Source organism: Alternaria metachromatica, assembly GCF_023757995.1.
Source record: "Alternaria metachromatica strain BMP 0045 chromosome Unknown scaffold_5, whole genome shotgun sequence".
In the NCBI taxonomy this organism is placed as follows: Eukaryota; Fungi; Ascomycota; class Dothideomycetes; order Pleosporales; family Pleosporaceae; genus Alternaria; species Alternaria metachromatica.
In genome coordinates, this window is record NW_026055496.1 from 593,576 (window position 1) to 605,381 (window position 11,806).

Genomic DNA, 11,806 nt, shown 5'->3' on the forward strand with positions numbered 1-11,806 from the left:
ATCACACGTGTTAACGCGCTAGTATTGAATCCCCAACTTCCACACGACTGTCAGACCTCAACACTCACTCGATCCAGAATTGTACAGCTTCATATTTGATTCTCCGCAGAATTTCCCTAGTAATCCAATCTGCCGTCACGCTTATATGCAAGTTCCATCAAAGACTGACAGCTTGACGACCTTCACAACATGTCCGTTGTGGTGGCTTGGGTGACTTTGAGGGATACATTACAGGCAAAATTTCTGTCTTTCTATTTTCTTCGCTATTGCATTACCTGTATCTATCGTAGTAGCCATATATCGCTGAAAATGACTGATCGCCTCCCAAACACTCAGAACCAGGCTACTAGCATAGACCTGCTCTCCATCGAAGATATGCCGGTAGCTCGCGAAAACGACATCCCAGACATCTGGCCCATCGAGTGGGAAAAGACTAAGCTCGATTCCGCACTCGCACTTTTCCACTTAGCACAGTGCGACAAGGCTCTCGATGTGAGAGCATGGGACGACCTTGTAGTGAATTGGACAAGCGAAGATATGGCGGCCGTCGAAGCGGTCTTTCCAAGGAGGACATGGCCCGAGATGCTACCGTATCCAAATCTAGTTGCGTATGCACGATACGTTAACGGATATTAGACTTCTCCGTGGAGGAGTTGGCTCCGGATCCCGTATGTTCTAGCTGTAGCCTGGCAGAAGGGACTTGTAGCAGGTTTGTTGAAGAAATCAAATTACCACTCCTGAGAGATGATAGCTATGCACCGGGATTCGAATATGTTACTTCCACATACTCGTAAATAGCTCACAAATGTATCCATCTCACATATGTCCCTCCTCAACAAATCTTCCCTGTATGGGTCTCCTGTTGTCTCTCCCGGGGGATCCATGTGTTGGTGACTGAGCATAGAAATGCGCTGGAGTGTGCGTAGTGCTGATGTTGCGGGGTTGTTCTTCGCCACTATGTTGAGTCCCTGTCGGACTTCCTTGGTTGTCGGGGAACAAAGGTGGAGAGTATTGCGCACGCGTCGATGGATCGCTGGGTCGTGGGTAGTAAATTGGAACCTGCTGTTGAGGAGCATCACTCGGAGACTGTCGTGCTGTGTTTGGAGTAGGATACGAATGTTGACCGTCTTGGCTCAGTGCAGAATGAGGATGTTGAACCTGGGTGCTCCAAGGACCTGGCGGAGAGTTGCGAACTTCGTCGGTAAAGAATTGCTCTCGAGGTGGTGACCGACCCGTGTGCCCGCCTTCAACAGGAGATATGTATGGGGGAGCGTGACCGTACGAAGGAGGGCCTTGAGCCGAGTAGGGCGAGTTGTATTCGTGGCTAGCGGAGTGTGAGTGTTGTTGATCATGACCAGGATAATGAGCTAGGGCGATAGAACCTGCCTGGTCGTGCATGGAAACGTACTTGCTAGCATCTGTGTCGGCCATCTCATGGGGAACCGTGGTGGCAAGTTCAGCAGGTGGGAGACTAGATGGAGTCTCGGCCTCTTTCTTCTTCAAAGACTTCTTTCGCCGGTGTAAGCAGAAGAGTATAAGACACAGAAGGACAATTAGTGCCACCAGTCCTCCAACTGTGCCGCCAGCGATGGCTGCTACGTTTGACTTCTTTGAGCTTCCACCAGATGCTGACTCTGTAGCTGAGGGAAGAGAGCGAGTTGCCGATCTTGCTGTGAAAGTAGGTTTGAGTGTATAGTAAGTAGCGAGATCTGGATGGCCCCAGGTTGCTGGCGAAGTCTTTGTAGCACCTCCGGTAGGCCTGTTCTTATTAGCTGTGACAACTTTGATATGGATCGTAAAGACGTACCCGCCTCCAACTGCGGCAATAATAGGTGAAGGTACTACGTAGTCGTCTAGCTGAGGGCTAAACTTGTCCCAAAGCTTCGAGTCCCCACCGTTGTATCCTAGAACCATGTTGTGTTGTCCTTGTCCCTCGGGTGCATCGCATTTGTCGTAGAGGGGAAACCAGCCGCCTATGACTAACATCTGCGCATGGTTGACGACGTTTGCGCTACAACCGCCGTGACCAACTTCAGAGGGAACATCATCACTGCTGAAGACTTTGATCCATATGAATGATGGAAGCGATAGGATGTAGACGTCGTCGTACGCTGCTGCTTTTTCGAAGCCGTATCCACCATATAGGTATCTGTTGCGCGTCAGCATAACTTGATCAACACAGCACACTTTGTATACCAAGTCTACAGACGATACTGCAACATTGGCAGCGTAGCGTATCCCAGCGACTTCTTAGATTCTGAACAATCTTGGGGAATCTTGGGCTCTGATGATCTTTCTTTTGTTTGTACATCGACGATCTCCAGAGCCGGCTTCAGATGTTCTACAGCTGTACGACCAGAAAGATTTTCTTACATGTTGAAAGACGACTGGTCATCGGGCCAGGTGACATCAGCACAGAATTGCCTTCGGGTGTCGGGTATATCGCCGGAAGCAGTCTGTGTATACCATTTCGATGAAGCCATGTCGTAGACATGTATGGTCTAGATGGATTAGCTGTGCCAGACATAACACCTCTCTCGATGACATACACTCATGTTTGCCTGATACGACTAGTTAGCACGGAGACTTAGCTGGGATTCCATCTGCACCTACTGCGTCAAAGCTACCGTTGCGGTACGAGTCTTCGATGCCACCGAAATAAACAAGCACGCCGCTATCTGAGACAGGTAGAAATACCAGTTGTCCTTCAGCTCTCCCAATATCGTCTGGACCGGTTGTATTCTGTAAGTCGCCGGTAGACATATCAAATCGCATCAGACCGGTCGTAGCCATTGGGGGTCCAGTCCAACCGGGTGTTGTCTTGTTGCTGAGCCAGCCACCAAAGTAGAATCCCAGCCCACGACTTTCGACTTGCGTTCCTGCGCCATACGATACTCGTTGCGGGTTCTTTTCGCCAATTGTTTCAGTAGTATTCCATTGGTTGAGGAGAGCATCGTAGGTCCACATGCTGAAATCCATGGGACTTGTGCCTGGGGCAAATTCTCCGCCGAATTGATAGAAGCATTTGTTCGTTTCATCTGCCCAAGTATAGCCGCCTGAAACGGTAGGTATATGACCGGGCTTTGAGTACGCGGACTGCATTGGCATTCCCGCATCGACGGTCGAAGTGTTCAAATCACTGAACAAAAGCCAATCATCTAGGGGTCGATAGTTAGACAGCTGAGACAGAATCTAGAAGTATTCCAAGCTTTACTTACTTGAGTAGTTTGACCTGAAGGGGACTTGTCCTATCATGCCGCCATCGATGTAAAGCCTTGAGTCGACCTGCGCCGTTGAGTGGCCCCATCTTCGACAGAATCCTTTGACGGGATCATCCTGCTGTGATGACGACTGGGTGATTAGGCTAAGTAGAACAAGCACGCCTGGAAGATTGAAGGCCATGATATGCATTCATGACGTTCCTGAACATGCACACGTGAGACGCAGGAAATGCGAGAAGTCTGTATTTCAAAGCAATGACAGCTGTAGGATGCCGTAGAAAGAGGGGCGGGCCGCAGACGTTAGAGTGGAGATGTGTAGGCCTGTGATTGTGCTTCACAGAAGGCACCAGGAGCGTGTAGGTGGAAGGTCCGCGATTGTCGTTCGTGGCGCACTTCGTTGGGATGCAATCCGGTTTACCGATCTGACTGCATCGTAATATTGCTAGGCGACCTTCTTCTCAGCCATACAAGCAGCGGTGGGACGCAGGTCGCCAATGAAGTCACAGCATAGGAAACACGAGTGATCTGCAGGCCCGACAGAGGCGTCTGACCGAAGGAAGACATAGGTCTGGGTTAGAGTCAGCGAAAATGCGGCGCCGACCTGCCAAGTGTGCCCTGCTGGGACGAATACCGCGTGTGGCATGGACGACCGAATCAAAGCAACAGGTTAAGAAAATGCCGTTATTGGAACCAGTGGTCTGGCGTCGTACTCAGGCTGAATCCGAAGCCGCTTCTCAGCCGCTCTCTTGTCCGCCAATGCAAAGCTGCGTATCTCGCTTCTTGTGGAGTGACACAGGGTGGAGGCGCGGGGAGTCTTTCAGCTGGGTGTTCCAGCATTACTCGTAGCCATTGACCCCAACAGTCTAGATCCGCACGACAACGAACTTCAGCAGCAAGCCAATCACCACGAAAGGTTGGTTCCTTTTCCAGCTCCGTGCAGCTTATGGTTACCAGTAGGTGGGGGCGGACCTAGATACCGGTGACGGGGCAACGCATATAGCCCCCAGCGCCACGCATAATCATCATCGGGGAATTATCTCCGCCATGAAGTCTACATCTCTTCATCACGGCGGCGTCGACATCAGGGTCATAAGGTCCCTAAGATTGGTGCGCATCGAAGTATGTTGGCCTAAAGCGAACCCGCAACTCCAATACCGACCGAAGTCGACGTGGACGAGTTGCAGGATTAGAACGGCTGTGCATTTCTTCTGGGTCTGCTCTGGAAAAGGCAAATCCATTCGTAAAGGAAGGACCTTAGGGTTATTGGAGACCGTTGACAATATGTGAAGAAAAGAAGAGCAGGAGCTTCGCGGAGAAAATTGAATGGCAAAGATAATTTGCTTGGCGCGCTAGCGGCTTATTTAGCTCGCAATTCCCGTCCGTCTTCGCGTCATGACCTCGGGCGGGTTTGGCCAACAACACAACTCATCATCATTATGTACACTCCGCGGGAGATACTTCATATCACATCTTGATTTGTACAAAGGGCCATCATGTTCCAGTATCTTCTTAGAGTATTGCGTGTCTTGCTCGCGTCAACCAAGGTTCCCGAGGTCTCCATGCACCCCAAGAAAAATCACTAGTCGAACCATAATACCAATGATGCAAGTGAACAGATAATAATCGATAGCATGTATAAATGCTTTCCGATGTCGCAAGGGTACTTTTGTCTTTCCTTAAGAATCGTTCAGTATGTCTTTCTACACAGATCCTCAGCCAGGTCAGTTCTTCGCAGGTCGACATCAATCCAGCTTCCACATGCAATCGGCCCAGGAAGGCGCGAGTCATCACGCCATGATGTTCGGATCTTCTAATCAGCAAGTCCGGAGATCTTCCCGAGATGATACGACGGTGCTGCCCTTATGTTGCGCCCCTAAAGCACCCTCAATCAACACCTTCATGCCACGACCAGGACCCTACGGTACACCATGGTTTTCGTCTGAAGAGACCCTATGGTCACTGGGGCTAATCGAGCATGGTAGATTCAACAAGCCTGATACAGTCCTCTTGGCCTTTATCGTGGACTGCGCGATGAAGCTGTACATATGCGCCAGCATCACCCTGGACTGTCTAGAAAGCTTGACGGATTCGGAACTGGTGCACGCTATCATTGAAGCAGCATACAGCAATGTACTCGGACAGATACAGCGCGCTGACTTGATGAGCCGCCAAGCGCTCGCTTTCGGGAGATTTTACCTGAAGGCCATGGCAGACTTTGGAAAAATCCGGGAACGCTGCAACATCACGCTTGGGCAATATATCCAACATCAACAGACTCGGAACGATTTCGCAGCGAGATTCCTCATTTACGATAGTTATGGGGATGACGATCTTGGAATAATTGAAAATGCTTTCAAGTGGGTGTACGGACAATCGCCCTCCGCAGTCGTCAACTACATGGAAGAGAACATTATAGAGGACTCGTCTGGTCGCGATCCTATCTCGATACGACAGTGGGTCTTCGGATTCAACTGAGAATCCTCGGTAACGCGATTGAGGCCTCGTTCATACAAACCCTAGCCTTTCATCGACGAAGGGCTACGGTTGGAATTCGGTATGTTGTTGGTAATCGTCTGGTAATTAACCATGAGCAGCTCTTTTATTGACATTTGAAGGGGGGGAGTTGATATGGCAGATGGTATGTTAAGACATGGGACGAAGTTTGCACAGAACTGGGATGGTGATCAGGTGAGAAGAGAAGGAATGGGTATCCTACAAAAGTCATTTGCGCAAAAAGAAAGAAGAGGCGTATCAAGAATCGAGAAGAACAATGCAAAAGCTTATTTGATTCTATTCGTTTGACAATTAAATTATTAAGAAACGCCTTCCCACAATGCTTAGAATTGGTCCAGTCCCAGCCCACAGAAGCCAATATGGCGCCTCCGACTTTGATTGCCCATTGTGACCCACGCCAACCTAAGAAAAACTTGAACAGCCTGGAGCCTACATTGGCGCTGGGTCACCGCCTTTGCAAGGCCTTGGCTTAATGTAGCCTGCAGACCTGTTTAGTTTTTTTCTTGTATGAGGTGGACCCATTGTGCTACGACTGTCCTTTGCCCACCGTCTACTTTCAATGCAAGTTTTCAAGTGCCGGTATACAGTTTTGGCCATTTGCCCAAATAACAAAATCCCTGTTCTGTCTACCCTGACTGCATGGCTTTGGTCAAGGCCAAACGCTTGCTGTATGGGCTCAGGCTGCGCTCTCTTTGTGAGGGCGGGGGTGCTTGCGCTGGCGGCGGCGCAACTCTGCTGTTCGCGACGGTTGCCCGATCGTCGAAACGGTTTCTTGCCGGTCCACGCGGACTGTCACGGGCCCGTCCTCCATTTCTTGCCTCGTGTGGGCTACGCGATCGGCGTACGGGCTTGCGCTTGGAGTAGGGACTCGGGCTGCGATCGCGACTGCTATGATATGGCGAGAGTGACCTGGAAGGCTCACGATGTACTGAATGCGAGACGCTTGGCTGGCCTCTTGGGGCTCCGTTTGGTGGGTTGCGCTCGTCTGACGTATCCATGGGATCCGCGCTCCCCGACCGCGATCTTGAGACTGACCGTCGAGCTGGTCGCCGCCTGTCTCTTCTTGCACTCCTGCTCCGCGACCTGTTGTTATCACTCATGCTTCGCGGCGCTCTTCCCCTGGCATTCTCATGTGATATCTGCATGCGCGCTGACCTGGATCTTGACTTGGATCTGGTTCTTCGGCGGCCTCGCTCACCAGGACTGAAGGAGCTCATGCGCCGCCGTGTGTTCCTGTCTGCAGTGTCGGATGCGCGTGAGGAGCGCGAGTCCATAGAGACCGAGCGCCTGCTACGCTTCCGCAGCGCTTTGTCGTGGTCCCCGTGATGTCTTCGTCCGTTGTGCTTGTGTCGTGGGGGAGATCGCGAGCGGGAACGGGAGCGGTTGGTCGAGATGGTGGAGACAGAGTCGGCAGACGACGTAGAGAGTGAGCGCGCGCGCTTGCGATCCTCTTCCTTCTTCTTCAAAATATCATCGGCGACGCCCTTCTTGCGCAGCAGGTCCTCGGGTACCTCGGTGGTGAGTTTAGGCTGCAGTTTGGGGTTGAGTAGTTGCTGTGTCCTAGAAGGTCGAGACTTGTACGGGCGTTCCTGCGCGGGCGCCTTGCACTCGTAGCTGTAGTGTCCTCTCTTCAAGCACTTCTGGCAGAGAGTATCTGCGGAAGCCTTGGAGCGGCCTGCACCCGGGCGGCGGAACATGGCGGACTTGGATGCGGTACACGTCGAATCCAAGGGGTGTTTTTGTTGGCCAAGTCCTTTGGTATTGCTGGTGGGAATGGAGGGAAAGGAGCACGACGCGACTCTTGCGTCAGAGCAGCAGCCGGTAAAGACGCAATCAAGCCTCGCCAAGTTCAATCTTCTTCTGTCACTTTCGGCGAGGAAACGCGACGGGCCTTGGTCGCATGCGGTAAGGCGCAGCTTCAGCTTGGCCGGAGAATTGGGCGGAGCGGCATGACTAAGCCCGCCCACGGGCGGCTTCCATCATCGCTTCTCTATCCTTCACTCGCCTTGCGCTGCACCCCGCATACCAGCCCGGTCCCCGCCCGCCCTGTACTGCTCCCCGTCGACGACCCAATTCACCCGTCGTCTCTTGTCTCGCGCCCTACACCTGGGTGCTTGGCAGCTTCTTACACGCTAGACGTCCAAACTACGTCGTTGCAGGCCTGTCGTCAAGGCTACTTCACCTTGGCTCCCAGCAAACCCATACACCTCTACACTTTTCCCACGAATGTCGGCACACCAACATGTCCAGCTTTCTGGCTCCGGTTATCGCGACTTTCCTTGAGCACCCTATTTCCTGAAAAAAATTACGTCCATCACTTCGGTTAACACCACCTTCATTCTCGTCCACGACGACCCACGTACGGCGCTGAGCTTGGTGATTTTTTCGGCTACACCAGCAGGCGTCTGTCGCTTCATTCAGCAGCCTTACTGCTACGAGACTGCCTGAAAGCCCGTTTCGCCGTCCCCGCGTTTGGGCACCTACCGCGCACTGCGCATAGGCCATCTACGTCGCAACCTACCACCTATCTAGTCTTCTACCGTACCAAACATCGCCTCACAGCCATGGCATCTGCGACACCGGTTTCCACAGAACAAGCGCCTCCAAGGCCTCTGTCGTTCGCCAAGGTAGGATTTCAACAAGCAATTTCCATGGGCGGTGTGCTAACAGCGCTAGGTTGCGGCTTCCGCCATAAAGCCTCAGATGTCGAAGGATTCCGCCCCGAAAGCGAGACCGCCTGTCGCGACACCCAAAATACCCACAGTCGCCCAGAAGGCGCGCGCCACACCCATGCATGGCGAAGCAGCGCCCAAAATACTTGCGGAAAGGCGGGAGGATATCGATGCGAGCAGCAGCGCTGAAAATGCCATGTCGCAGCCCGCGCAGCACACAGTTCCTGCTGAGCTTTCAGAAACACGCTCCACGGATGCAAAAGGAGATGTCCCCGACAGGCCCCAGTCTGCGGCTGTGGTAAAGGTGTCTGTCACCGAGGACAGCAGCACTCAGCTATCTTCATCAGATGGATCTGGGAAACCTCCCAGCATTGATGGAAAGAGTGTTGCTTCTGCGACAACATTTGCACTGGACGAGAAGGAGTCCTTACGCCCGGATGACAGTGCTAGCCTCAGGGCAGTCGAGGAAGAGGATGTCACGTCTCCGCCGGACTCGGTCGTTGCAGACTCCAGGCAGGGGTCTGATCATGGCGCCGCGCGTGCCTTTCGGGATCAGTTACATGAAATAGCTGTGATGAATCCTCAACCCCATCGAGGGGTTCCCGCAGGTCGGTTTCCGACGCTACCCAATGGTCCGCAAACATTGTACGACCCTAACCAGTCGCTGAACGGCGCGGGGCCCATGCCACAGCCTCTTGTCAACGGCATGCCTTCACTGAATGGTGTTCCGAACATGCCCGCCATTCCAGACGAGAAGTTGCTCGAGGCGCTACGGTCTCCACGTGATCGGCTGTTCGTTGTGAAGATAGAACAAGACTTCATTGATTTCATCAAAGACTCTCGGTATGTCATGCGTGGCGGATCTGCTAGAATTTCCTACTAACGGTACGCAGTGAAAACGAATTGTGTCTGCCGAACTGTAATACATTTTACAGGATGCTTGCTCACCGTCTTGCCGACTACTACTTGCTCGGCCATGTAGTTGACAACACCATGACGGGTGTAAAAATTACACGTACCCCTTACTGTAGAATGTATGTATTCATCAAGCTTCGCTCGCGTGCTCTGTTGCTTACTACTGGTAGTCCTCCTCCCGTTTCACAGATGGTAGATCCCGCCAAGGGCACCAATACACCTCCCGTAGAGCTCCCTGCTCGGAAGATCATGCGTCGCGACGATGGCAAATCAGGTACAAACACTGGAGCTAACTCGCAGAATGCCTCGAAGACGACCTCTGAAATGGGTGGCAGCGAGGGCAGCAACGATGGTGAAGGCAACAAAGACAAAGCCGCTCTATCCAGAGAGGAGCGAGAGGCGCGATATCGTGAGGCTCGTCAGCGCATCTTTGGTAGTGCGGAAAGTGAAGAGCCCGGCACGGCCGAAGCCAGCGGATCCGGAGAAGACAAAGAAAAAGGGAAGGACATCTCACGATCAAGTTCAGCTGCCGGGAAGAAGAAACCCAAGAAGCAGCGTAACTACGACGACGACGACTTCCAGGCTCGGTCCCGCTTCAACGTTTACTACCCGCAACAGTACCCTGTGGCTACATATACTGGAGACAATGCGGTCTACTACAACGGCTACCCAGCACCTGCTCAGAACGCGCCGTACGCGACTATGAACCCTGGTGCATCGCCTCCGGCAACATACAGCAACCCGTATCCGGGCATGATGCCCCCGGAAGCGCAGTCACAGTATGGCTGGGCTGGTCAGCAGTACCAGGCTCCCAATGGGTCGATGATGACGTACCCCAATTATGGACAGATGCCGAATGGGTATGATCTATCAACGGACTTCCAGCGGGGTATGTCATCGTTCCAGAACGCTGGTATGCCCTCCCAGGTCACCCCAAAGATGGCCAATCCACAGATGGCCAATCCACAGATGGCGTCTTACCAAGATACCTATCAGCAACCTCAACATATGCCTATGAACTCAGGCTGGTCTCAACCAAACCAGCAGCCATCATTCCATATGGGTCAGGGCGCATATGGCGCCCAAAATGGTCCCGGCAACCGGCCAATGTCCGCACCTCACCAGGCACCTATGCCTGGCTACCCATATGGACAGTTCGCCTCAAATGCGTACAACGGAAAGCCCAACCGCAACCAGCACCCTCTTCCTGGAAGTTATAACCGGGGTCAGTTCAACCCGCAAACCCAAGCTTTTGTGCCCGGTGGACGTAACATGCCCTTTGGAATGCAACAAAACATGATGCAGGGACAGCCTCAGATGAACGGCTATGGTGGATACCAAATGTCTGCCCAGGCTTCTATGCCTGGACAGATGTCAAGACCTAACCCTTCCGCTGTCTCCACACCGCCGTTTGGGTCGCCTCAAAGTATGCAGGGAAACAACTCAGCCATATCCATGAACCGAACTGCTTCTCAGTCTGGTGACCCGGGTTCATCCCAAAGCAGCATCGCAAAGTATGGTACACCTTCACATCTACCTCGAAAGCCTCCAGCTCCTGCACCGGCCCCACCGTTTGCGCTACCCTCCATGACGCGAGTACCGTCATCAGGGATTGCTAACAACGCTCCTGCCATGCCCAATCGAGGCATGTCGGGCACCTTCAACAACACGACGAACCCTAATTAACGCTTCACGAAATGACCTTTAGCATTGCGACGGTGCCTCAATACTACTTACTTGCATCTTTCTCTGGGTGGGTACGGGTAGGTCTCAAAGGAAAATCAAGGCGTTCGTATCACATGTGCTTTCTATGCTTTCCGCCCGGATGCTGAGGATCGTCGACCGCGATGTCTGGATGTCTCGACTCCTTGTTGGGGCCACTAGGTAAAAGTAGTCTTTCCTTGGTCTGAAGTCGGAATGGACGTTGCTCATATAGCTGTAATAAAATTGCAATCTTTGCATCTATACCACGGTATCCAACGATGAACTTCAAGCCCGTACAGACTTATCAACTCCGTCGTTCTCTTTCCCTTCATTGTTGTAACTAGCCATTGTAGCGTCACAGTAACGCCGATAGACTCCTTGGTACACTACATGAAGCGTATCTCGCCGGCAAATGTAGCCGTGTCTGACGCCTAGTTTCGACGCCTGTCGGTCCGAACTGCGAAATTGCCTATTGTGGTACGCACTCAAGACCTGTACGACCAGGACTAAATGTGCCAATACGGATGCACGGGCTGGTATCATATATAGCTTCCCAGGTTTGATCGGTAGGCGGCGCTATACCCGGTTCTTATATCCGCGAGAATGGATCGTTGCCCTCAAACGGATGTATATAGCAAGAGTAATGACAGCAAAAGGTTTTTGTAGTCGCAAATGGCGTTGGTGAGAAGGGTAGTCGTACAGCTGGAGAACTGACTCCAACAAGATCGAGCTGGAGAAGAAACCATGTCTCGGGTACGCTACCCACAGATGTCTAACCGG

At 52.4% G+C, this 11,806-nt stretch overlaps 4 protein-coding genes across 4 annotated transcripts; 2 read left to right on the top strand and 2 right to left on the bottom strand.

Annotated features, from left to right (window-relative positions):
* Positions 1–1,133: 1,133 nt before the first annotated feature.
* On the bottom strand, positions 1,134–3,255 carry J4E83_003138 (uncharacterized protein; the record flags this gene model as incomplete). Its single annotated transcript, XM_049330077.1, has 7 exons — positions 1,134–1,158; positions 1,409–1,759; positions 1,808–2,149; positions 2,374–2,501; positions 2,550–2,561; positions 2,614–3,158; positions 3,219–3,255. The coding sequence occupies 7 exons, from the start codon at positions 3,253–3,255 to the stop codon at positions 1,134–1,136; spliced, it is 1,440 nt and encodes a 479-aa protein (XP_049190573.1).
* Positions 3,256–5,120: 1,865 nt separating this feature from the next.
* On the top strand, positions 5,121–5,696 carry J4E83_003139 (uncharacterized protein; the record flags this gene model as incomplete). Its single annotated transcript, XM_049330078.1, has 1 exon — positions 5,121–5,696. One exon carries the CDS (start codon positions 5,121–5,123, stop codon positions 5,694–5,696), a length of 576 nt encoding a protein of 191 aa, XP_049190574.1.
* Positions 5,697–6,361: 665 nt separating this feature from the next.
* Positions 6,362–7,432, bottom strand: J4E83_003140 (uncharacterized protein; the record flags this gene model as incomplete). The annotated part of the gene is made up of 1 exon (XM_049330079.1): positions 6,362–7,432. One exon carries the CDS (start codon positions 7,430–7,432, stop codon positions 6,362–6,364), a length of 1,071 nt encoding a protein of 356 aa, XP_049190575.1.
* Positions 7,433–8,299: 867 nt separating this feature from the next.
* On the top strand, positions 8,300–11,008 carry J4E83_003141 (uncharacterized protein; the record flags this gene model as incomplete). The annotated part of the gene is made up of 4 exons (XM_049330080.1): positions 8,300–8,362; positions 8,412–9,250; positions 9,301–9,314; positions 9,519–11,008. The coding sequence occupies 4 exons, from the start codon at positions 8,300–8,302 to the stop codon at positions 11,006–11,008; spliced, it is 2,406 nt and encodes an 801-aa protein (XP_049190576.1).
* Positions 11,009–11,806: the final 798 nt, after the last annotated feature.